Source organism: Ammospiza caudacuta, chromosome 22 (assembly GCF_027887145.1).
Source record: "Ammospiza caudacuta isolate bAmmCau1 chromosome 22, bAmmCau1.pri, whole genome shotgun sequence".
Taxonomy (NCBI): Eukaryota; Metazoa; Chordata; class Aves; order Passeriformes; family Passerellidae; genus Ammospiza; species Ammospiza caudacuta.
Genome location: NC_080614.1, coordinates 7,961,227 through 7,987,006, shown reverse-complemented (window position 1 = coordinate 7,987,006; position 25,780 = coordinate 7,961,227). Strand labels below are relative to the sequence as shown.

The window sequence follows — 25,780 nt, the reverse complement described above, 5'->3', positions numbered from 1 at the left end:
AAGCATTCTGTGGGGTGAGTTTGGATGTATTTTAAACCCAATGCTTGACATGATGTATCAGAGAGTTCTTGTGAGAGCAACTACAAGGCCAAGGCTTGCCAGACCCTTTAGCAGAGATGTTACCCAGAACAGTCAGTGCTAAAATCCCTCCTGTTTGTGCTGATATCCAGAGACTGCCTGAGCACTCTGTCTGAGCTCCTGTGTTATTTTTCCTCTCTTTGGTTGCTTCAGAGTAAACTGGAGGATGATGCAGAATCCGGGGAAGATTTCAGTGCCAGCAAGAGGCACAGCAGGTCCCTCATGGGCAGCTTCTCCAAACGCAAGGTGAGCCCCTGCCAAGGTGAGGGCTGCACCACAGCCTGGATTCTTGGAGGGATTTTTATTTTTGCATGCAGTGGAGAGGAATTTCATAACTGCAACATCTGCAGCACCTCACTGTGAGGCTGTTCGGTGAACAAACAGGCTGGGGAGCTGCTTATCACTGTGCATAACAACACAGATTCAATCTCCATGAAGGTCTGAGGGCATCCAAGATCTAACTGAGAACCACAGAAATTAACTTACACCTTTTATCTGAGGATTTGTGCTTCCTTTGTAACAAGGTTCAGACCTTGGGCTGAGTTTTCCCCATGTGCAGATTTTGCTGCAGAGCTGAGTGTTACGAAAGCTGTCATTTTCCATTTTCTCTAAGTAACACACTCATTGGCATAACAAAGCAGAATTGTAGCCAGCTGCTCAAACTTTGATCACACACTTATGATATTATGGTTTTATTTCCTTCTGGCACAGAAAAAAGGAAGCAAATTGAAAAAGGCATCAAGCCTGGAAGAGGGTGAAGATGATTCGGATTCTCAAGGGAATTTAGCCAGGAGCTCTGTACATTACAGCAGGTTTGTTAAATGATTTGTTGCTAAAATATGCCTGCATAAATGCACTGACTAAGTAGGTTTGCTTCTGGTCTAGATGCCAGTTTGTTGATGGCTGCAGTGGGGAGATGTCAATGTCTGCCACAAAATCACCAGAATGATCTCTTGGTGCTGTTCAGATTCATTAGCCAAGCATATTGAACCTTTTATGCATTTTGACCTCTTACTGCCTCATCCATTTCTTTACCCTGATTTATTTTTAAATATGAAAGATTACATTTACCCCTGAATTGGTGGGAAGTTAATTTGTTCTGTTAATTTGTGACCTTCCTAGGGTAAGCCGACAGAAGAAGACAATGAAGCTGTCCAGGGCCCTGTCTGACCTGGTGAAATACACAAAGTCTGTTGGCATCCATGATGTTGAAACTGAAAGTAAGTTGAACTAAAAGTTTGGTGAAAATAGTTGCTGCACAAAGAAATGGAACGGTTCATGTTCTTAAATATCTTTTCATTAAAAGAAGAGTTCTTAATGAAGAATGAGGTCATCATCGTATTCAGCTTCACTTTCCCAACCATAACTGCCCCAATAAGCAGGGTGTCAGCTGTAATTTAGGGAAAACAGAGTTCCCTCTGAGTGGCGTGCACTGAAATGATGCTTGATAGCTAAAAAGGAACTAATGCTATGTACTTTTGAAAGCTTTATCTAGATAATAAATAAATAAATAAGGAGATTACCTCTAATCTCCTCTGCAGTCTCTTCCAGCTGGCAGGTTTCATCTTTCAGTGAAACCAAAGCCCACCAGATCCTGCAGCAGAAGCCGGCCCAGTACCTGCGCTTCAACCAGCACCAGCTGTCCCGCATCTACCCCTCCTCCTACAGGGTGGACTCCAGCAACTACAACCCCCAGCCCTTCTGGAATGCTGGCTGCCAGCTTGGTCAGCTCAAACTTCTCTGTTTGTTGGGTTTGTTTTGGGAGGGATGCTGTGGGAAATGGATTTGTAGAGGATTCTGTCCGCGGAATAGGAGACATGTTGTTGGGAGAGAAATGGAACCAGAAAGAAGTTTCAAAGGATGGCCTTGCAAATAAGACTGGATACTTTGGAGAAATAGAACTGTGAAAGATGCATTGTAGTAAGGCTTACAAGGGGTAATTTTAGATGATTTGCTTTAAAACATTTACAGCATAGTGTAACACAAGCTGATAGGCCAAGGAATGCTTATAGGGTATTGTAATTAGGAAATAGTTAACTCCTGATTGTGATGGTGTGAATTATAACATCTGTATTGTCTCACCCTTCACATGAGACTGAAAATGGAATAAAAGTTTTTGAAACACCTCTCAGCTGCCCCATCTCTGGGTCAAAAAAGAGCTTAATCCCAGGGGATGTTTGAATAGGAGCACTGGAATCACCCCTTAGGACACTCTGAGTCCTCTGCTTATCCAGCTTTGCTGACCATGGAGTCCTCCTTGGTACTATCCTTGCATTGATTACCTTGAACATGTGTCTTACAGGCAGGGAGTTGTCTGGTAAATGGAAATAAATGAACTTCTCAAATGCAAGAGGGCTTCAGAGTTCAGCTCTTCTGGAGAGCTTCTCTCCCTGAAGCTGTAATATAAGAGAATAATGTTCCGTAGAATTTCTAAATTTTTTTTGCATCTAAGAAGTCAAATTGGAATCTGATTTTTTTTGGTTTTATAGTTGCACTAAACTACCAGTCAGAGGGGAGAATGCTGCAACTGAACCGGGCCAAATTCAGTGCCAATGGGAACTGTGGCTATGTCCTCAAACCCAACTGCATGTGTCAAGGTAAGGAAAACCAGCAAAACAGTGGAACACTGATTGCAGGACAGGACTGAGTGTGAGGATTGGTACAGTTTCTTTAAAGATTCATTTCTGATGCCAGAAGCAAAAGAGCCAGAAGGTATCTGTAATTAAAGTCATGCTGCACTTTCACATTATGGGATTCTCTATTCTTACAGGTGTCTTTAACCCAAATTCTGAAGACCCACTGCCTGGTCAGTTGAAGAAACAGCTGGTTCTAAGAATTATCAGTGGTCAACAACTCCCCAAACCACGTGATTCCATGCTGGGAGACAGAGGAGAGGTATGGGATAGCTGTGGTTGTTACTTTGTGGTGCACAAGGTTTATTTCCATTCTGACTGGGCTAAGGATGAGGAATTCACACCCTGCAGTTACTTGTCAGGAGACACAGACCATGAATAAATTAGGTCATGAATATCCTACGTCTTCAGGTGATTTTTTTTACTTTTAAGCATCACAGCAGTGCTTTGATGGTTTTCCTCAATCGCCAACACAGTCCTTCCAGTAGAAGCAAAAAAAAAAAAAAGGAGAGAGATCTTGTCAGTTTAATAATTCACTCCATAAGGCTCAGAATCAATAATTACCCAGACATTCATGTCCAGTGCCCATATTGTAAAAGCCATTTGCTTGGATTCCACTTTTGTCACGCTTTCTTTACAATATTTGTTGCTTTTTGTTTTTCAGATCATAGATCCATTTGTTGAAGTAGAAGTTATAGGCTTACCTGTTGATTGCTTCAAAGAACAAACCAGAGTAGTTGATGATAATGGTAAGAAAATCTGAGATTTTTATGGCTGAAATATCCTCTTTCAGGCAGGTTTTTTCATAAAATTAAGAGTAGATAATATTTGGTTCCTATTATGCCAAAGCACGGAAAATTGGATTTCAGCATTTTAATGTTAATTAGACTTGGAATTTGACTTGTTTGGTTGAGTTGGTATAAATATGCTGCAGGTCTTGGTATGAAACAAAACATTTGTTTTCTCATTGTGTGTGAGAGAAGGGTGTTTTGACCTTGCCATGGTCAAAAGGCAGGGCCAAATTTAGGCAAGACCCAGCTCTGTTCCTTGTGGGGATATTGGATTTTCCAAGAACAATCAATCTGTCAGGAAAACCAGAATGACACCACAGCTTAGGCAGCCTTGTTGTTTGCTGTGAATGCGATTCCTGAAGCTGATTCCCCCTTTGGAAGGTTTTAACCCCATGTGGGAGGAGACCTTGGTGTTCACAGTGCACATGCCAGAGATCGCCCTGATCCGGTTCCTGGTGTGGGACCACGACCCCATCGGGAGGGATTTCATCGGCCAGAGGACAATTGCCTTCAGCAGCATGATGCCAGGTGAGAGAAAGAGTCATCCCAAATTAATGGGCTGGGATTTTCCTGGGAAAAATCAAAATTAATGTATCTGCTGCAGAAATTTCTAGTTAGAACAAGAGGCTGGAGTTTGGGCCCTGAGTTCTCTGTCTGAGTCAGCTCCTGATTGATATGGTCATGAAGACTAAATCAATTAACTCCAGACTTTTGGGACTAGATTTTGATAAAATGGGTAAGAATGCTAAGCAGGGTGGGCAAATACTGTGGGTTTTAAATACTTTACTCCTTTAGTGCTTTGTCCTCTCTTTCTTCGCACCAGTTTCTGAAAAAACTCTAGAATTTTCCTTGGTTTTGTGACTATGAGTAGTAGTTTAACACAGAACAGAAAGTTACCTGTTCTAATGATGGGATCCAGGCCATTAAATGCCATTTTCCGACAATTTCCTCTTTCTGTTTTCATTTCAGTCTTCCTTCACATTAAAACTTCTTGTGTGTGTATTTTTCTTTCCTTTCAAAGTCAAGAAAAAAGTTTCTCTTTAAGATTAAAAAAACCCATCTAGTCTCACTAAACTGACCTTGGATGAAAGGTTTGCAGTCTAAATAATGAACTAAAAGTCCAGAGGAGAGAATGTGGTCAAGTTTAAATCATGGCTTGACAGCAGCAATAACAGAGCCTGGATGAAACAGGACAGGGCTGTTTTATGAGATCCTGACAAAAAATGGGGGTGAAATTTGCAGGTGTTGTGGCTCAGGTGCACCTGAGTGTGGCAAGGTGATGGATCCTCACTGTGAGGAGGAGCTGGGAGAATCCTCCTTGATCTCTTCTGCTGCTGACAAAAGGAAAATCTCCAGCTGCTCCTCCTGTCCCAGCCCTGTTCCAGCTCTGCTCCCTCTGTTTCAGGTTACAGACACGTGTACCTGGAGGGCATAGAAGAGGCTTCCATCTTTGTGCATGTGGCAATAAATGACATCTGTGGTAAGGTGAGTGTCTCTGTGGTGTGCAGGTGTGCAGGAGCTGCCAGCACCTTGTATCACACCAGGGAAGCTCAGGGGGTGAAGGGCCAGGCTGACATTTTTGTTCATTTGGAGTAAAATTGATCTCTGTGCTTGTCATGGTAGCCTGAGATCTTTCTGAATATCCATGGAGATAAAGGCAAATCACAGGGAAAGTGATAAAAGAGATTCTTGCAGTGCCTTTTTGAGGAAGCCATAGGGGAAGGTTATTTCCTCGCAGCACACATTTTTATATAAATAATGTGATTATGAGTGCACCTTGCTGAACCAAAGGTGACACATCTTAACCTTGAACACTTGCTCCTTGCAAAGCTGATGCTTTAAAGGCTTTGCCTGATGTTTCAGCATTTTATATTTAATTAAATTCCACAAGCTTATTTGCTTTGGGTTTGTTTTTTTTTTTTGCCATAATAACTCTTAAAATGCAGAGGAAGGGTGATGCTGGTAATAGCTGGACATATTTAAACTCCTTGAGTGTTCTTAGGGGTGTGATTTCTTCACACACAGGAAATAACCAACTCTCAGTGTGCCACATCTCAATTTCCACGAAAGTAAAGCCCTAATTTCAGACTTGTTCTAGGCCAGATAAAAAGGAGGCAGCTCCTGTCCTCTGAGTGCAGTGATCTGTGCTGTTAATGCCGAGGAAATCGGGTACAGAGCTCCTTGCAGAATCCCAGTTTGTCCCGCAGCAGTGAAATGCAATTTCAGCATCAGGACAGCAGGAGGAGGCATCCAGCGGGCTGGGAATGCCCAGCTCCTCCTCCAGAGGGAAATTCGAGCAATCCTGAACAGGAAAACAGCTTTTTTAGACTTTAATCATCACTTAGTTACTCAACTCAGCTTCCAAGTCACTGCCCTTGCCAGCAGTGTTTAATGGAAGGGCCAATGTTCCTCCTCTTCATCACTGAAGTGTTTTCAATTCAAACCTCCTCTGGCAAATTCTCTCTGTTTAGCCTTAATTTCCTAAGCCTTTCATAATTATTTGTTCTTACTAACTTCTTCATGAGTGACTGGCTGTGATAGTTTGCAGAAGGGTAAATGCCCATTGAAACTTTGGCAGTTTTTTGGGGACACAGATTTTTCTTGGTGTTCCCTGAGTGCTTCTCATTGTCACTGCCCAGTCTCTCTGGGCTTGCTGGTGTTAGGAAGTGATTCTGTGCACTGACAAAATACAAGGATTTGGAAGGAAAATCTGTGTTGTGGTTTTGTTTTGTTTTTAAATTTATAATTTTTAATAAAAACTACTGAAAATGCGGAACAAACATTACACGTCCCTTTCTGGTTTGGTCTACCTGAATCACTTTTTGCTTTGATTTTTGTTTAACAGACTGCTGTCCAAATTAGAATTTTTTCTTTTCTCGTCTCTTAATTATGGACAGAAAAATCACCCCAGTTATCAGCCTGGTTTGGTTTTTACCCATTCTTTATTAATTGGTTTTACCCATTCTTTATTAATCCAGGGATTCTAATGCAAACATTTACATTCTGGGACTTTGTATAAATGGCTGTAGCTTGGTATTACTAAAACAGTCTTAGGTGAAAAAAAATAATCTTAACTTATGTGTGAAATCTCTTTCAGATTGCTTTGTTTCCAAGAAAGGCTTTTCTTGGTTTCTGTCTCTTCTGTGGTCTGCTGATGTAGTGCAGAATTTCTTGTGGTTTTTCTAGATGTGCCTATCTCTGAGCTCCTCCCTCACTGTTACTCTGCCTTTACTCTGTCTGTTTGTGATTTCAGTGGGCTTCTCTATGTCACAAAAGTCTCCTTTTAGAAGCAGAGCGTTTTTAGACGCCTTGAAGGTACCCCTCCTGTGCCAGGGAGGTGCAGACACCACCACACACCTGCATGCCTTGAGCTGGTGGCTTCATTAGCATCAACCTCTCCCTGGTAGCATCTTTGAGCTCTCCAACTCATGGGACATGAGCTGTGACATTTGGCTGGGTCACCCCTGTGGGGTCACTGACAGCCACAGAGTGAAGCAGATCCAGGATAAAATTCCTGCCACTCTCCCCCTTCTCTGAGCCTCTCCCTCTCCTGCCCTTTCTCTGGAGGGCTGCAATTCAAACCCTTTCTTTCACACAGAAAACAACATTGACAGTGAATAATTTGCTAAACTGGGGGAAAGCCTCTTGTGCTGTTTTTCAAGTCTGCTTTCCAAAGTGAAACAGCCCTGTAAAAGCTGGGCTGGAAGCTGAAAGCACAGTGTCCTGGATCTCCCTCAAAACTGCTCTCTTTTATTTTTTTCCTTCTTTTAAAACTTTTTCCCCCCGTAAGTTAATCAAATCTGCCTTTGTGTTCTTGAATCACTCCATTGATTCAAGCAACAGTGTCCAGCTTAATAAAGCTGCAGCAAACAAGTCAGAATGACACCTTGGGCCCTGCACTGCGTGCCACCCATTCCATCAGTGCTTCCCTTTTATTTTTGGTGGATATTATTTGTCTGTGTTGTTTGTATGACAATTTTTTCTGGGTTTTGCAAATATTTATATTGTCTGATTTTTATAGCAATAAATTCATGTACTTGCCAACTTGTCTCCCAGTAATCCAAGCAGACTGTTCAATAGTCTGGCTATCAAAGAAGATTTTTGCAATATTTAATATTTGCCTTGCATGGGAAAAATCAAACCCCACTATCTTTTATCTTATCTTAAAGGTAATTTTTGATAATGTCCTACTCACACTGGAAATTGGCACATGATAACTAAACTTCAGTCAATTATAATTGACTAAATATTGTATAAAAAATAATATTATAAACACTTTTACTGTTTCTTGTGTCAGCCAAATAAACCTTGGTCCCACATGGCAGCTTGGGGTAGAATCAGCTCTTAGCCCGGGCTCAGTGCACAGGGCAGCCAACATCTGCATTAAGTCCTGCACAGCAGGACTGGAAATGCTCAAGCAGGCACTCAAATATTTATTTTGGGCGAAAGACGATTGTTATTTAAAAGAGACCCTTCTGTGCCATTGTTTGGCACTGCAGAAATGTGACCTCATGTGGCATCACAGGGCAGAACTGGAACTGACAGCGAGTGTGGCTGCTGGTCAGGTTCTGTCACAGCCTTCCTAAAATGCACTTCAGTCATGATCCACCCTGGGTTTATTCATTCTTGATGCTACAGCTGCTCAAAAGTCTGATCCAGCTGGGAAATAAAGAGAGCAAAGGGGGAGAAGTGGATTGAAAGAGAAAATCCTTTCTGTGCCTGAAGTGATGTCAGTGCTCAGAGCAAACCAGCGCTGAGTCAGGCATCAGCCTGGGCTTGGGAGGTTGGCAAGTACACCTGGAATGTCTGCAGGAATGCTGGAACTCTGTCTCATTGAAATGTAAATCAGTTGTATGGTGGTGGGAGATTTATGAGGGTGAATTTGTGTGTTCAATGCTTAAATAACTACTGAAGGCTGTGGAGAACTGTGATGTGACACTGACTAACTTCCCTTGTTTGTAGTGTGTTTCCTCAGTGCTGAACACATACACCAGTGTCTTGGGATAAGTGTTGTATGGTAGGAAAAATTACCCCAAAATGTAATTACACAGGTAGAAAATGAAATACTCCATGATCTTTTGTGTGTGTATAGTTAACTGCTATTCATGACAGAGCTCAATTCAATTCAAGTGTAGATCTCCTTTATATTGAAAAAAATATTCTATTTTATGGTCAGTCTTTATTTCCCAACAGTTCCTAGAAAATGCTTTTACAGCAGGAATTTTAAATACATCTGCTTTGGGTGAAACTGAGAAACTCTTCAGCTTTCAGAATGAAAGCCTTGTAGACAGAAGTATTTCCTTTTTTTTTTTTGTTGTCTTTTCAATAGCTCTAATGTTTATGTAGATGTTGTAAGTAATTACATGCTAGAAAGGAAACGATGACAAATACAGAGATAAGTGTGGCTGCAAAATGTTATCTAAAAACATAGCTGAGAAAAAAAAAAAAAGAGATGTGTTATTTTGCAAGGCTGCTGTTAGTGATTTTTTTTTTTTTTTTCATTTTTAATGCCTGTCCTATTTCTGGGTTAGTTCTCATGCTGATGGGAGGAATATATCAGGAAAGTGTGTGTGAGCGATATTTGTTCATGAGTTCCTGTGCTCAGAGGAAGAGCCTTGTATTTTTTTATGAGGGACCTTTATATATTTTTTTTAATTTTTTTTTAAATATATATATTTTTTTCTTATTTCTTTTGCAGGCCAAACAAGCTCTAGGTCTAAAAGGGCTGTTTCTCAGAAATCCAAAGCAGGCCTCTCTGGACAGTCATGCTGCTGGGCAGCTCCATCGCAAACATTCCTTTAGCAGCCACATCCTGAGACGGACGGCCAGTGCACCCACCAAGAGCCAGAAGAAGAACAAGAAGGGCTTTCCAGAAATTGCTTTTGACACAAAGGACAGCAGCTCTGCAGGGGCTGGAGAAGGGAGGGAAGTGGAAGCTGCCTCCCAGCCTCGCTTTGTGCAAGAGCCAGAAAGCGCTTCCCCGTCCCCAGCTCCCCGAGACGCTGCCGGTGGGGAGGCACCTGGCAAGGGCTTGAAAGGTAAGGCCCAGGGCTGTGCCCAGGGGCCAGGGCAGAGCTGTGCCCACCCCGGGGCTCCCTTCAGCGAGCCCTTGCCCAGGGCACACAGGGTGAGGCTGCAGGAGCCCCTGGGCGAGAAGCCGAGCGTCTTCGCCCGCTGTGCCATCAACAGCTCGGGCAGGATCGGAGTGGCCACCAACTGCATGAAATGCATGATTGGCTCCAAGGAGAGCCCTGACCCCGAGGGGCCGTGGAGTGACCACCCTGGCAGGCCCAGAGAGCCCCTGCAGGCCGGGCAGGGCAGCAGTGCAGAGGAGAGGGTAGAGCTGCACACCTGGGTGGTCAGGGGGCAGCCCAGGCCGCTGTCAGATTTGCAGCCTTGCAGCAGCCCTGGACCTGCAGGTGACCTGAGGAGGAGCAGCCAGGCCTTTGTGAGCCCAGGGAAGACGAGTGGTGACTCTAAGGGCCACGGGATAAAGGCTCAGCCCCGGCAGCGCTGGCAGTGCCACTCTGGGGGCAAGTATGGAAGCACTGTCAACCTGGTTGCAGCCAGCAATGGCTCTGTGTCCTCCAACTCCAGCAGTCTAGAAAGCCTTGGAAGCCCAGAGTTCCCCAGGCACTGGGCTGAACCTTCTCGAAGGCAAGTGGGCACCCTCCAGAGGGAAATGAACGCCTTGTTCGTTCAAAAATTGGAGGAAATTCGAAGTAAATCCCCTATATTCTTTACTGGTAAGACCAGATTTTCTTCACCCTTCTCCACTGTAGATCACATCATTGTCTCAGCTTCTGCGTAGCATCCTTACTTAGAAGCTCCTCCATGTTGTTTGGCTGTCAAGAGGTCTTTTTTTTTTTTTAATTTTGGCAATGACAGAAGAAAAAAAATCTGCATAAATATTTTTATTTTCTTTTTTTTGTAGACGTGTCTGGTTTAGCTTAGTCCTTGCCATGCCTAGTTAACCATCTGCAGTAGTGGCACTGTCAGTAGTCCATAAATGTTGGGGTTGTTTGTTCAGGGCTTTTTGTTTCCTTGATTTTCTTAGTGATTGTGGTATGATACTAAGTAAATTTTAAGATCCAAACCAGAGCATTAAGTGAGATTGAATATGGAAAACCCACATCAACAAACAGTATTTCCATTTGTGTTCCACTGAGGAAAGATGTCTAATGTCCTCTCTGATAACATTAAACCTGCTCCCTCCTCAAAGACCTTGCAAAATCACAGCTGTCAGTCCAAGAATTACTGGATGGATTTCTCTGCTCTCTTCAGGAGATTTTATTTTATTTTATAAACACAGCAGCCCATTCTGCTTCTAAATGTGTGTGCAAACATTTCTGCTGTGCTGTGATGTTCCTGGCCTGAGGGCAGGGTGTGTGATCTGCTGCTCCCTGGCATCAGCCAGGCTGGGGCACTCCTGCCATTCCCCACTGCCACCCAAAATGTGCCCAAAACTTAGAGGAAAGTTCCTAAAGCTGCAGCATTTTGTGGTTGTTTCAAACTGGGGCTGTGTGGCTGCACCTAGACCATGGACTGGGGGTTTGTAGAGATGGGAAATCAAAGCAGAGGCAATCAAAGGATAGCTTTTAGTAAGAAAAATGGCATTTAACCTCCTGATTTGGCAGGAATGGGACAGAAGGAAAGAGATTTTGATAAGAATGTTCTGCTTCACAGAACTGTAAGGAGAAAGTAGGAAATGCAGCTTTTGGCTGTGACTGCAAGAGCTCCTCCTCAAAGGCCTCACCCTCCTTGTGAACTGTCCAAGAAATCTGGACACTGATGATTACATTCTCAGTGACAGGGAAATGATTTTGGTGCTTCAGTATCTGCTTCAGGCTTTTAGGAAAATACCAGGACAATGGGAGGGGAGAAATTTGCTGGTTCCCGTGACTTGCAGTTAATCCAAAGCAGCAGAACTCTTTCTGTGCCTAAGTTATTGGCATTGGGCTTTTCACAAACTCTGAGGACTGTGACATATGAAACCATTTCCCATTATCAGTGCCAGCTCCCCTGCCAGCCCCCCAAGTCACAAAACAAATATTGTGATATGCTTGAAATTTGATTAAATCCATCTGACTTCCCAAGCATGGAATCAGCAAACCCTTAAAATGGTGAAATGGTGCCTTGGACTGGCTGCTGCTGGTCCAGTGACAGCCCCTCTGTTTGCACAAACAGCTCCCTTTCCCAAACTCCTGCAAGGCCATGCCTTGGGCCAGGAAACCAGGGAAACCAGCTCCAGGGCTGCACTTGGGAATTGGCATTCTGCTGGGGGAAGTGCCCTGGGATAGGGCAGGAAACTATAGCTGGCCCTTCATTATATATTAAATAAATACATTTAATAACCATTATCTATATAATATAAATATATAACAATAATTTAGATATATCTTATATATAAATATACAACATATAAATAAATATAAATATATAAATCTATATTTAAAAATAATATATAATATGAATATATTTAATAATATTTATTATTACTATAGTTGGCCCAAAATTACATTTTCCAGAGATTTCCCTTCCCAGTGTGCCCCAATCCATGCTGCTGGATGGGCAGAAGGAGAATTTATAAATCTGATCAGCTCTGGGCCCTTCCTGACACTCCTCCAGGCACTGAGAGTCTGGAATGTTGGATCTGGGTTATGGAATGTTGGATTTGGGTTATGAAATGTTGGATTTGGGTTATGGAATGTTGGATTTGGGTTATGGGCACAGGTGCCTGGTTCCCTTCCAGCACTCCCAGCTAATGCAGGGCAGGGCAGAGCTGCTCCCACCCCTGTGTTCTGCACTGGGCTGGAAATCCTGGTATTCCCTGGGCAGGTTCTGGGAGTGATGTTTCCCATTAGGAGAGGGCTTTGGAAGAGTTTAAATTCCTCTGAGCAGCCTGGAAGGTGTCCTTGCCTATGCCAGGGTACTTGAAACTTGATGATTTTAGGGTCCTTTCCATCACAAACCACTCTGTGATTCTGTGATTCCATTCCCCCATCCAGTGGAGTGTGTTCCTTCAATGCCAACAAATATTTTCATCCTTCTATGATTAAAAAAATTAAACTTAATATCTGTCCATGTGCGGATTCCATTGAGTGCTCTGGTTGGTCAGAAATTCTTAGGATCCTACAACCACATGTGAATATTCCTGTATGTCTCCCATCCCTCCCTCAGCACTAATTTATCCTGTTATCTGCACCTGCCTTCCCTACATTAATTGGATTTTTCCTCTGTTCTGTCCTATTATTCTACATGCACACACTCTCTCTCTAGTTAAGAACTGAAAGGACAAGCAAGTCAAAGGTAATGTCTGCTGAGTGTCCCTGATTCCAGCACCTTGTTGCCTGTGCTCCTGGTTTTTCCCTGTTTGCTGCCCTGTAATTACCTGCTCCTGTATCCTTGAGGTCGTGGTCTGGCTTGGTGGTGCTTTGTTAGTTCTGGGATGCATGTCTGCACTGTGCTTTGGAGATATGGGGAATCATCTTTTTGGCATGATTGCTTTGGCTCCTGGGGTGCAGGTGATAAACACTGCAGAGAATGGAGCATTTTCTCCAGGTAATTGGTGGCTGCAGTGATTCTCCAGGGTTGCACTCACAGCCTGCTGTTCATGACCCATCTGTCTGCAGAGTTTTTGCTTTTTTTTTTTTTAAATAGAAATTAGCAAGTTTTTTTTTAGGAAGAACAAAGTCTGTTTAAAGCTTTTGTTTTGTTTTTAAAAGTCCCATTGCCAACATTCCACTGTCTGCAGATCATTTGTAATCTGCTCCACAAGTCCTGTGCTGCTTCTCTTCTGAGTGGTTGGTCACTGGGATCACATCTGCTGGTCACACTGCTGTTTGATCATTGTACATGCTCTGGTTGTGCTCTGATACCCTGACCTGTCTGAGTGCTGGAAGGAAGGAAAACTGAAAATCAAGTGGTGCTGGATGGTGGAGGAAGAAAAGCTGGTTTACAAAAGGGGTCACAAAGGGCAGAACTTGCTGGGTACTGTTGTTGTTTGATAAGAAAACCAGAACAGTCACATGGTGCTGCTGTGCATGGACTGAGATTTCTTGAAGCAACAGGGCTTTGTGCAGCTAAAACTGAATGTGCAAAATGTCTTGATGCCTTTGGCCGGGCATTTGAAATCTCAAGTTATTTTTAAAAATAATGATTAACATGGACAACTTGTACCTTGAGAAGAAAATGGTAACGCATAAGGAATGAATCTTAGCTCAGCTGTAATTTGTAGGAGATAACTAACCCTGTATCTCTGTTTTTCTTGTTTCTTTCTTTTTCTTTTCATGCCTCCCGAGTAGAAGTCTGCCACTTCTCCATGCAGAGGTCAGTCACTTCTTTATGCAGCCTAGAAACGATCACAGAAGAGCCTGTTCTTGCCAATGAGGGCCATGACTGCAGCCTTCTCTTCCCCCTGCCCGTTGCCCCTTACAGTGACTCTGAGGAAGGATCTGGCTCTGACCATTCCACTGAAGCTCCATCAGAGGGAAGCAGAACACCCAACCAGCCTCAAGAGCCCCTACCCTCCAGGGAACAAGGAACCAATCTGGCTGCAGAAGACCAAGGGCAGGATGTCCCAAGAGCAGCTGACACAGGTTTAGTAGCCCCAGAGGATGAGAGGACAAGTATGGCAGGATGTCCCACAGAAGGAAATGGCTGGACACAGTGCAGTGAGGCTGAAGATCAGGGTGGATCAGCAGCACATCCCAAAAAAGCCAGGCTGGTGGAGGCAGCAGATCACGGTGCTGGCCAACCTGTAGGAAACTGCCAGAAGCAAAACCAACCAGGTCAGGTATCAGCAGACACAAAAAGCACCTCTGAATGCAAAGGGCAAAACCCGGGTGCAGCAGCTGTTCCACCCCAGCAAAGCAGTGTCAGTAACAGCCCCCAGGCAGATTCTCCCCAGAAAGCCTGGGCTGCACAGCCTCTCCCTGTCTCTGTTTCCCAGACAAGTTCTTACACATTGGCAAGAAGGGCAAAGAGTGAAGGACTGAAGACGTCAGACTCCTCAGCCTTAATAAAAACCACGAGCAGCCAGTCTCCAGCAGCTGAAGTGTACTTTGATGCCACTGTCAATGACCGGATCTGGAGCAAGCTGGACTGTGCCAGCCACCGTGACAGCATGTCCTCCTCTTCCAGCATGTCCTCCAACGACACCGTCATCGACCTCTCCCTGCCCAGCCTGGCCCGCAAGAGCCTCCCGGACCTGGGCATCCGCCAGGACAGCCTGGAGCCCCTGGCCATCAGGAAGGGCATGCGGCCCCGCTCCGCCACCACCTGCAGCAACGAGATGCCAATGGTCAGCAAGAGCAAGTCCAACCCCAACCTGAGGTCTGGCCAGCTGCCGGCCGATGAGCTGTGCCCCCGGCCCCTGGCCAGGAGCCCTCAGGACGCCTTCTCGTCCATCCCTAGAAGGCACACCTGGAGCAGGCTCTACATGGAGAGTCTCAGGCAGTCCTCTAACAAATCCAAAGCGCATGACACGGTCGGGAATAACCAGGCAAAGTCCAAAAGCCTCGGGGACCTCACCTCTGACGACATCGTGTGCACTTTTGAAAGCAAATACCGCAGCATCAGCAGGAGCTTCGTCACGCGCTCCATGCGGGAGCAGCGCCGCTCCGCCAGCCTGCGGCCCTCGGCCAAATCCCGGGACGAGCTGACGGAGCAGCTGAAGAAGCTGACGGCCTTCCAGCAGGAAAACGACATCACCTCCCCCATCAGCCTGGAGCCCAGCGAGTCGGAGGAGGAGGGCGAGAGCGTGGGGCTGCTGCGCCGCTCGTCCTCGCGCAGCCAGAGCCGCGTGCGCTACATCGCCAACAGGGCGCGGCAGGCCCAGGAGAGGCAGCGCCTGCAGGGCCGGGCACAGCTCGGGGGCAGCCCCATCGAGGAGAGGGGCAACCCTGAGGGCGCCTGCAGCGTGGGCAGGGCTGGCTGCACCGACCCCGCTGCCCACGCGGCCCTGGCGGCCTCGCCCAAGGCCCAGCCCGACTGCGCGGCCGACACCGAGGTGTTCTTCATGCTCAAACTGTGACCCTGGCAGCGAAACACAGCAAAACCTGAGAGGCCCAAAACATCCTGTGCTTCCTGGCGTTCCCCTGAGTCAAGGGTGCTTGATGTCACAACTCCAAAGGAACTGGCCCTGGCGGCCTCACCCAAGGCCCAGCCTGACTGCACGGCCAACACCGAGGTGTTCTTCATGCTCAAACTGAGACCCTGGGCACTGCTGGTACTCCTGGCACAGCAAAACACCCCAAAACCTGAGAGGCCCAAAACATCCTGAGTTTCCTGGCCTTTCCTTGAGCCAAGGGTGCTTGAGATCACAACTCCAAAGGAGCTGGCCCTGGCTGGGCCCGACTGCATGGCCGACACCGAGGTGTTCTTCATGCTCAAACTGTGACCCTGGCAGCGCTGGGCACTGCTGGCACTCCTGGCACAGCAAAACCTGAGAGGCCCGAAACATCCTGTGCTTCCTGGCCTTCCCTTGAGCCAAGGGTGTTTGATATCACAACTCCAAAGGAACTGATGAGGATTCATTTTTAATTGAGCTTTGCCCAGCCTCCGATCGGGCCTCCTCTGTGTGTGAGCACTTCTTGCGTTTGCAGTTTGCTCTTGGTCTTTACTAATTTCAATAATTCTTCTGACAATAATAGCCTTGATGTGTAATAGCTAAATGTGATGCTAACGACAGCTAAGGTGAATTTTGCTCTTACAAATCATGGATCCATGTAAGGACGCTGGACTTAAAATCACATTTTATTTTCTGGAAGAGTTTGAGGCCTCTGAGGGTGTGAATTAATAATGCAGTAGATACATTCCATCTTCCATCATGGACCTGCTTATTTCAGTGAAAATCCATATTTTCTCTTTGAAGAAAACTCTCTTGTTCCAAAGCAATGCTTTTACAAACTCAGCCTGTTTATATATCTATATATATATATATATATAAATATCTATATATATACACCTGTGTGTATGCAAAGATATGTCTGCACATGTATGTACACATGCACACCCTGAACCTGAACTGTGACTGCTCCTTGTCTCAAGGCATTGTCTGAGGGAATTGAGACAGGAGAGAGAAGGGAATGGCTAAAAATAGAAATATCTTCTGACTTTACTTCAGAAATGGCTACAAAGCATGTTAGTCTTTTCTTGAAACAGCACTGTCCCTTCTTATGGTATTTTAACAATGCTGCTGTACATAGCACTTTTTGGATGAATTTTACTATTTCTGTATTGCACTGCCATGCAAAATTTTCAATGATATGTTTAAAAAAAAAGAGATATTTAATTTTTTTAGATGGACATATTTAGAATTAAATAACAACCTAAACAGAGTAATAATTTTTCCTCTCCCCTTTTTTTTACTTTTTATTTTTAGGGATGTTGTCATGTGTCCCCCCCATCCCCAGTTACGATGTCATTTATTATAGATGTACATTTTATCAGTGATGGAGAAGAATGTTTACTGAGATGCATTTTAAAGAGAAACAGAGGTTTAATTTTATTTGAGGCTGCATAGAGTCCCTATTATTGAGAAGATATTTTGCCTTTGTAATGATTCTTTTGTGTATATTGCAAAATTTAAGAATTTGTTTGTAAAACCACCTTATACTACTAAAATAAACATATTTAACCTCCCAGCTGGCGACTCTTTAGCTGTAACACAACAATGGGGTCTGTGATACACAAACATGGTTCATTCTGTTTGCTTTGTTTTCCAGCTTCCTTTGTGGATAACATTTAATTTTACTTTTTCAGAGGGGCAGCCAGTGCAGACCCACTCAGATTTTCTCAGATCCTCCAGAATTTTTGCAAGAGACTGGCATTGTGTGGTGTGAGACACAGCACAGGGGCAGGATGAAAATTCTGGGGCAACTGGTGGAATTAGTAACCAAACAAACAGAAGGAGCTGATCCATCCTGGAGCAGCTGTACAAGTAACACAGATGGCCCTGTTTCATCACTGAGGGGGTTTAAAGTCTGCCTGAAAATGCTGCAGCTCAATTTTTGCTCTTCACCTGTCACTTGATTGAAAAATCACTTCTATTCCTGTCCCAGCAAAGTGCACAGTGAAAGTGCATTTTGCTTCCTTCACACTCCTCCTGGAAGGGTTGTCACTTGTGGAGCTGGGAAGAGGCTCTTGGTTCTAATTTTAGAATCACTTGGCCACAAGAATTTAAACTCTGAGCTACCAAAACAAAATTGAAACTCTGAGATACCAAAATATAAGGCTCACTGTGTTATCGCCATAACACAGCAATGGGGCTGGAGGGGTTAAATTTCCTGATTAAATCTTTTCAAATTCCCTTCAGCATGAAAACATTCCCTCCGTTTTCCAGGCTGGCTCAGATCTGCCCAGCTTGTCTGCAGGATATGCAAAATTTTCAAACATATTTTTTAAAAAAAGAGATATTTAATTTTTTTAGATGGCCATATTTAGAATTAAATAACAACCTAAACAGAGTAATATTTTTTTTATTCCATTATCAGATCCCAGGGCAGCTTTGTGCAGCAGAATTTTGGGATGTGCACTGAGGTGACCCCACAGCATCACTGCAGGCTCTGAAGGGAGGGAGGTGAAGCTGCAGCAGAACGTGGGATCTGCCAAGAGGAGCCTCCCATTGTGTCCCAGCACAAAGCAAGTTTCATTAACATTCTCTGGATGAAAAAAATCATTCATGTAATACTTTAATTTCGGGCTGAAAAGCTGCAGGGAGTCGCTGCTTTTGTAACTTTAATGCTTTTGCAGCTTTAATGTCGAGTACATGCAACTTGACAGCTTTGGAAAGTTAATGTTTAAAAGGCCTATTTGTGTCTTCTCAAAGGCTGAGTCTCACAATCAGATTATTTTCATCTTTAATTGATTAAGCACTTGTTAAATTAATGCCCCTCACAGGAGGCAGCATCACTTTAAAACATTTACCTTCATTCAGAATTTTAACCAACAGTGTCTGGATTTAAATCATTAGGGTACAAGTGAAATTTGCCCTCTTGCTTCCAAATTAATAGCAACCACTTTTGCAGCTTGTTTTGTGACACTATGTAAGACTGACTATTCATCATGTATTTATTTATTCCTATAAGTGGAATTTATCCCAGCATCTAAGAATTATTTGGAATTTAAGTCAGCAGAAAGTCACAGTTTTGCTCTTCATTCTTCTGCTCTTCCTGTGCACCCTGAGACTCCAGGATGTGCATTTCAGTTCATTAAATGGTAAGATCTGAAATCCAGAGCCTCCAGATCACAAGCAGTGTACTGGCCATGGCTGGATGTGCATTTATAGTCTGACAATGAACATTCAATTGTGATAATGAGCATTCAATTGTGTCTCTCAAAGCTGATTTTGTCTCTGTGATCAACAGGCAGGAAAACGGGCACAGCTCCAAAGGGAGGAATTTTACAGCAGCTCCACAGGACAGAGAGAGAATTCCGTGAGTCCTGATGCAGCATCCAGCTGTGGGACCCAGCTGCTTCCAGAGCTCCTTTGGTGAGGTCTCCTCCTTCCCCCGAAGGTGTCCCCTGGTCCAGCTGGCACGTTTAGAGCCACTCCTCCTCCTCCTCCTCCTCCTCCTCCTCCTCTCCCGGGTATTTAACCCAGCAAGGGATGCCCAAACCTGCAGGATCCTCACTCCTGTGCCGGGCATTCCGAACGGACGGACAGACGGACAGACAGACGGACAGACAGACGGCCCCAGGGAGTCGCTGTAAGTGAGAAACCGTCTTCAGTTCGTGCTCTGCTTCTGGCAAGGGGCAAAGCCCGCTGCCACCAGCTCCTTCCTGGCTTTTTAACCCACATTTGTACCCTGTTTGTGCTTTTAGATAAGCAGCGTGTTTAACAACTTTCTGTGCGAGGTGATGCCAGCAGTACCAGCTCTGATAGTTTGGGGTTTTTTGGAGGAGCTCTGATCAGTTTGGGGTTTTTTTATAAGAGGCCACTTGAAACAGAAGTCAATTTTGTTGCATATACCAAATTGTAAGAGGAAAGGAACAGGAATTTAGAGGCTAAACCTACCAGGAAAAGCACAGCTCAGCCTGAAGACTGCTGCTTCTTTTCAATTTTTATATTTTTTTCCCCGTGGTTGAAGCTGCTCAGTTTTTGTGCTGCTGTGGCAACAGCCAAGAGCAGCAACTACTTTGTCTAAAAAGCAGTTGTAGGACAAAGTCAGTGTTTGTTGGTTTTCTCAGCTTTTACAGAGATGGGGCAGCTCAGAGGGGTTTTAAAAGTTTTCATTCCATTATCAGTCTCTTGTGAGACACAGGAGATGTAAAACTCAACGCCATTCCATCAGAAGCCAGCCCATTTCCTGGTCACAATGCAATGCATCTTTCACAGCTCTAATTCTCTAAAATATCTGGTCTTTTTGCAAGGCTGTATTTTGAAAGTTGTTGAAATTTATTTCTAGTTCAATCTCTCAACAATGTCATCTCTATTCCATTCCTAAATCAGCACACCTCATCTCAGTATTTGCATACAGATGTACAAGACTGTATAAGCTTTCTATCAGGTTTTGAGAATTCCTTACAAATCCATTTCCCACAGGTGTTGGCTGATGCCCAGCTCAGATCTCAGCTCTCTCCTCTGGGATCCTTTCACAAGGATCACCATTTTCCCATTTGGCAGAATATTTTAACAGCAGCAACAACAAAATCAGCATTGAAATTTAACCTGGAGAGAACCTCCTGTGGAGGTTTGAGTTATTTCTCTCATTAGGGGAGATGAATGAGGGAAAGTGCTGAGCTGTAATGCTGAGTTTTCATGGGATGCAGGATTGGGAAATTTCCTAAAAGCTGATGAGGTAAGATCCCTAAATCCAGTGTTTGCCAGTAATGCCACATGTAGTATATTTTTGCCTACACACTCTGATAAATGTTTTCTTGAGCATTTTAAATTTATATTTTATAATTTCTGGTGTAATGGTGTCCTGTATCTTGTTGGACAACAAATACCATTAAAATATTGCTGCTGCTTCCTCTTCTGCCCTTTCCCTGGGGGAAAACCCACAGGGAGAGAACCACCAGTGGGTGAATGCCCTTTTTTTAGGTTTGTCACATCCTTTTTGCTGCAGTGGGGACTTCACCAGAGCCTTTCTTTAGTGTTTGTTCTGGCTGAGCTCAGCAGTGACTGTTTTCAGCTGGAGACTTGATTTGGAATTGTGGCTCCACAGAAAAAGGAGCAGAAAATCCAGCACAAAGTGCTCTCAGCCAGTGATGGGGAACTGTAGAACCAGGTTTAACTGCTTGCCTTTCACCTCCAGCAGGAATTTCTGCTCCCATGGATAAATCACTTCACATCACAATCTGTGTGCTCACAGCCCTGCTGCTCCTGAGGGAATCAAGCCAGGCAGGTGAGGAAAAGCATCCAGAAGTGTTGCCTGCACCCAAACCTGCTTTTATTTTTCTTTAAATCATTAATTCCTTCAGTTTTTACCTGCAAGTGCTTGCAGGATTTTGTCCTAATCTCAGAATTTGCTTTTAAAATGGGTTATTAAGAAATTCCCCAGGGCTCGCCTGGTGGCTGGGACTTTGTGAGTGCCACCAAGTGTCTTTGATGTCCCCAAGTGTCTTTGCTGCTAAAAGATGGCAGAGATGGGGGAAGATGAAAAAAGCCAAGGAAAATGGGTGGGTTTAGGTGTGGTTGTTGTGGTTAAAGCTGCATTTCTGTGAGTTTATGGTCCCTTAGCTGCAGCAAGGTGTGCTGAGGATGGGGGAGAAAACTGAGGGGAGGTGGCCAGTCCTGAGCAGTGCCAGGAGCTTTTTGCCCAGGAATCCAGCAGGAGCCTCCCTTTGGGAAGGCTGGCAAGAAAGAAAAAGCTGATTTTTTACAGCCACAGTCTCTTCCTACAACCAATGGGGAAGGGAGGGATGAACCTTTCCCTTATCCTGTGCTGCTGCAGCCTCCCAGGAGGATTCCAGGAGGAATCCCAAGATTTCCAGGGGGATTCCCAGCAGAATCCTGGATGCTGGGCTCTGTCCCTGCCATGACCTGGGGTTGGTGCTGCAGCCCCATCGCCCCTGGGCCTTTCAGGAGGGCTCACAAAGGGGCTTTGAGCTGGGAGCTGGAGCCCTCAGAAGGCCCTGCTGCCTTCCAAGGAACCCCACGGGGCCTCCAAAAGCTGCTGCTGGCTTTAAAGGGTTTCTAAAGGGAGACAAGAGAAGTCCTTTGTGGAGATTTCCAGCCCCCATGGAGAAGTGTAGTGGAGAGGGAAAAAACAGGTTTTGTTTTACAATAATGTGGAGTTCAGTGCAAGGCCAGAAAATTCAACACCAAAGAAGGAGAAATAAATACATAATGAATGAATATGCTGTTATATTTAGAGAAAAACTCACAGCTTTTGCTGGAAAGAGTGAAAACATCCTGCATTTTTAAATTTGTCTTGAGGGACTTTTGTGCTGTGAATTCTCTGAGTCCAGGGAGCAATGCTAAGCAGATTCTGGAAAAATCATCCTGGGCAATTAATGAGCAATATATTGACAAAACTGTGGTTTTAATTCTGCATCTCAGATGCAAAACCTGCCGGCAGCAGGGGAAAGGAAGAGTAAGAAAAATCAGTGGGTGGTGAGGAACTTTTGGCTTTTCCTCAGGGGAAGATGGGGCTTGGCAGGAAAGGAGGAAGGTCTGGGCTGTGTGAGGAAGAGGAGCTGGTGCTGCCCCTCCTCAGGGGTGGACTGGCTGTGCAGGACTCCCTCAGAGGCTGAGGGACATCAATGACACCATTAAGTGACACCAGAACCTCCTGAGCCCCTCTCTGCTGTCTCTGCCTTCTTTTGTGCCCTGGGGGAGGAAGCAAAGGGAGTTTGGGAGTTGGGGGTGATTGTTCTGATTATTTCAGTGCGCTGTGGAATGAGGAGCTGTGAATACAAACCCCACACAAATCTGATTTTGTTGTGTTTTTCCAGGAGCTGGGAGGAATGATGATGCTATGAGTAAGGTATGTCTGAGTTCATTAGTGCAGAGCCACTAACGAAGGCGTGGGGCTGATGATTTTACATATTTAATTCAGAAATAGTGATCAGAATGTAAAATATTTTCATCTTTGAAGAGTTATTATTTTAAGTACACTGTTCATGGCTGGCTGTGTCTCTGTGCTGTTTTCCTTTGTTTGTTTTTGTGGGGGGTTTTTTTTTGGCTGAATTTTTTGTACAGAGCTCAGAATTCAGTTGTGCCCCAGGGAAGAACCTGCCAGCAGCCCTTGTCTTCATGGCTGGTAGAGTTGGGGAACTTGTGATCACAGCTTTCCACTCAAAGCTCGTCCCTCAAACCCTTCCATTGCACAGAGAGAATTAAACAAGATCCTTTGGAAGGACTGAGTTTTCTTTTGCACGTTTTGTACTGCATATTTATATATTTATATATTCACACACACATATATACTATATACATCCTCTCTCTGTCTAGAAAAATCACCCTGTAATTTCCAATAAGCAGACACATTTAAGACCAACAAACCTCACAAAATCTGACACTTCACTACAAAAAGCTACAACTGCCCTGCAGTGCCTTTGATGAGGAATCCTCTGGAGTGAATGTAAAATTGGAAGATGCATCTTTAACTCACACAAATGAAGCCACTTTTCCTTTCCCCCTCCTCCTCCTCCTCCTCTCAGGTTTCCAACTGTTCTGTGTCTCCTGGAATTGCTCTCTAATGAGACCTTAATTGGCTGCTAATTCTTTTGTCTGCAGCAGGAATTGGTCTCTTGGGGAGGCTGCACGCACCATCCGAAGATGTGCAGCAGCATTTGCAGCGATTTTTGTTTGCAGCAGGCAATGAAGTGAAACGCTGTGATTTATTAATTAGGAAACAGCAGCAGCCCCTGCAGGTTTAGGGCTGGTTTAACCCCCCTGCACCTCCCAGGTCACCCTAAAATAACTTTGAAAAACCTTGAAACCCATGAGTTCCTCAATTTCTGCTTTGCAGGGCACGGACCCTCGGGGAACAGGAGAGGGACTTCCAACCCTGACTGTCACAACCATCCTGGTAAGGCCTTGACAGGGCAGGGAGCAGCTTTTTTTGGGCTAATTCTCCTTTTCCCACGCAAAACCGTGTCAGGAGCCTAATTTCACTAAAGGGGGGGGTGGGGAATTTTTGGGAATTCCCAGAATTTTGAGAATTCTGGAATTTTCTTTGGAGAGGGCCTGTGATGAGAACCCCCTGGTTCGAGGCAACCCTGGGAATTTCCATGGATTTCGCATCTCAAAAATCCCCAATACCCAAAAAATCCTTCTGGAATTCTGGGAAACTTTAGGAATTTGAGAATTTTGAGGGGGAAAAGATCTTGGAAAATGTTGATATCAATTAAAAAAAAAAGAAAAGTAAAGGTAAAGTGGGGGGTCAAAAATTTTTGGGAATTTTAGAAATTCTGGAATGTTTTTGGGGAGGGCTGTGATGAGAACCCCCTGGTTCAGGGCCAACAGGAATTTCCATGGATTTCGCATCTTAAAAATCCCCAAAATAAAAAAAAATCCTCCCGGAATTGCGGGAAACTTTAGGAATTTGAGAATTTTGAGGGGGAAAAGATCTTGGAAAATGTTGACATCAATAAAATAAAATAAAAAGTAAAAAAAAGGGAAAAAAAAAGGGGAAAAAAAGAGGAAAAAATATTTAAAAATAGAAAAGTGGAGAGGAATATCGAGGCAGTTTTACCAAGGCCGGGTTGAACCCCCCTGGGCTGACCTGGCTGTGTGTCCGTCCCTCCATCCCAGGAGGATCCCTACGTGATGGTGCGGGGAGCAGAGCTGGAGGGGTACTGCATGGAGCTGCTGGCGGCCCTGGCGGGGATGCTGCGCTTCCAGTACCGGGTCAGGGTGGTGGGCGACGGCCAGTACGGGGCCGTGGCGGCCGGGGGCAACTGGAGCGGCATGATCGGCGAGATCCTCCGCAGGGTAAGGGAGCCTGTCCCAGGAACCTGCAGGGGTGGGGTATTCAATATAAGGGTGTTGGGCTAGTACCCATGTCCAACTGTGGTTTATTCAAAATAGGGATGCTGATCTAGTACCCATATCCAACTGTGGTTTATTGAAAATAGGGGTGTTGGGCTAGTACCCATATCCAACTGTGGTTTATTGAAAATAGGGATGCTGATCTAGTACCCATATCCAACTGTGGTTTATTGAAAATATTGATGCTGATCTAGTACCCATATCCAACCATTTATTCAAAATAGGGATGCTGATCTAGTACCCATATCAAACTGTGGTTTATTCAAAATAGGGATGCTGATCTAGTGCCCATATCCAACTGTGGTTTATTGAAAATATGGGTGTTGATCTAGTACCCATATCCAACTGTGGTTTATTCAAAATAGGGATGCTGATCTAGTACCCATATCCAACTGTGGTTTATTCAAAATAGGGGTGTTGGGCTAGTACCTCTATCCAGCTGTGGTTTATTGAAAATATGGGTATTGATCTAGTACCCATATCCAACCATTTATTCAAAATAGGGGTGTTGGTCTAGTACCCATGTCCAACTGTGGTTTATTCAAAATAGGGATGCTGATCTAGTGCCCATATCCAACTGTGATTTATTAAAAATATGGATGTTGATCTAGTACCCATATCCAACTGTGATTTATTGAAAATATGGATGTTGATCTAGTACCAATATCCAACTGTGATTTATTCAAAATATGGGTGTTGTTTTAGTACCCATATCCAACTGTGAGAGATGAAACCTCTCTAACAGTTTAAAGTTAGAAAGTGTATGTTTATTGTGGGATAGCTCCCAAATACACACTGCATTTTACAGGTGATTACAGAGTCCTTTTATCTATACAAATATTGAATACATAAAATATAAGTACATATTCATAACTTTGGTACATTCCATTCCCAATATGGATATTGATCTAGTACCAATATCCAAAAACTCTCTGAGAGTTTAAAGTTAGAAAGTGTGTGTTTATTGTGAGATAATTCCCAAATACACACTGCAATTTACAGGTGATTACAGAGTCCTTTTATCTATAAGTATGTAAGAGTATTGAATACCTAAAAATATAAATACACATTCATGGGAAACATGTCCTATTCCTTGGGGGTCACATCCCAAGGCTGTTGACCTGGTGATGTGATGCCATTTCTGTGAGAATCTTTAAAATGAAAGGGTTTTTGGAAAGCTGCAAAAGGCAGGCTTTAGAGCCAGTAGAACTATGATTAGAGCTAAGCTGTAACTGTAAGATTTGTCAGTAGAAAACATTTATAAGAAATTGAAAAGTAAGAACAAATAGAATAATGGTTTGTGTATTAATGCTTGTCTAAAATACTTGTCTCTA

The 25,780-nt window shown here is 44.2% G+C and overlaps 2 protein-coding genes across 2 annotated transcripts in view; both read left to right on the top strand.

The window, feature by feature from the left end:
* Positions 1 to 15,536, top strand: part of PLCH2 (phospholipase C eta 2) — a 34,485-nt gene extending 18,949 nt beyond the window's left edge. The window contains exons 12-22 of the mRNA XM_058818723.1: positions 232 to 324; positions 790 to 890; positions 1,201 to 1,298; positions 1,620 to 1,802; positions 2,568 to 2,675; positions 2,849 to 2,973; positions 3,376 to 3,460; positions 3,884 to 4,030; positions 4,908 to 4,987; positions 9,201 to 10,248; positions 13,807 to 15,536. Of these exons, the coding sequence (XP_058674706.1) occupies positions 232 to 324; positions 790 to 890; positions 1,201 to 1,298; positions 1,620 to 1,802; positions 2,568 to 2,675; positions 2,849 to 2,973; positions 3,376 to 3,460; positions 3,884 to 4,030; positions 4,908 to 4,987; positions 9,201 to 10,248; positions 13,807 to 15,536 (3,798 nt within the window). The remainder of the gene's footprint in view (positions 1 to 231; positions 325 to 789; positions 891 to 1,200; positions 1,299 to 1,619; positions 1,803 to 2,567; positions 2,676 to 2,848; positions 2,974 to 3,375; positions 3,461 to 3,883; positions 4,031 to 4,907; positions 4,988 to 9,200; positions 10,249 to 13,806) is intronic.
* A 5,235-nt stretch (positions 15,537 to 20,771) lies between these two features.
* LOC131567159 (probable glutamate receptor) overlaps positions 20,772 to 25,780 on the top strand; it is a 10,680-nt gene continuing 5,671 nt past the window's right edge. Inside the window, exons 1-4 of the mRNA XM_058818673.1 lie at positions 20,772 to 20,853; positions 22,406 to 22,437; positions 23,425 to 23,484; positions 24,210 to 24,389. Of these exons, the coding sequence (XP_058674656.1) occupies positions 20,781 to 20,853; positions 22,406 to 22,437; positions 23,425 to 23,484; positions 24,210 to 24,389 (345 nt within the window). The 5' untranslated portion in view covers positions 20,772 to 20,780. The remainder of the gene's footprint in view (positions 20,854 to 22,405; positions 22,438 to 23,424; positions 23,485 to 24,209; positions 24,390 to 25,780) is intronic.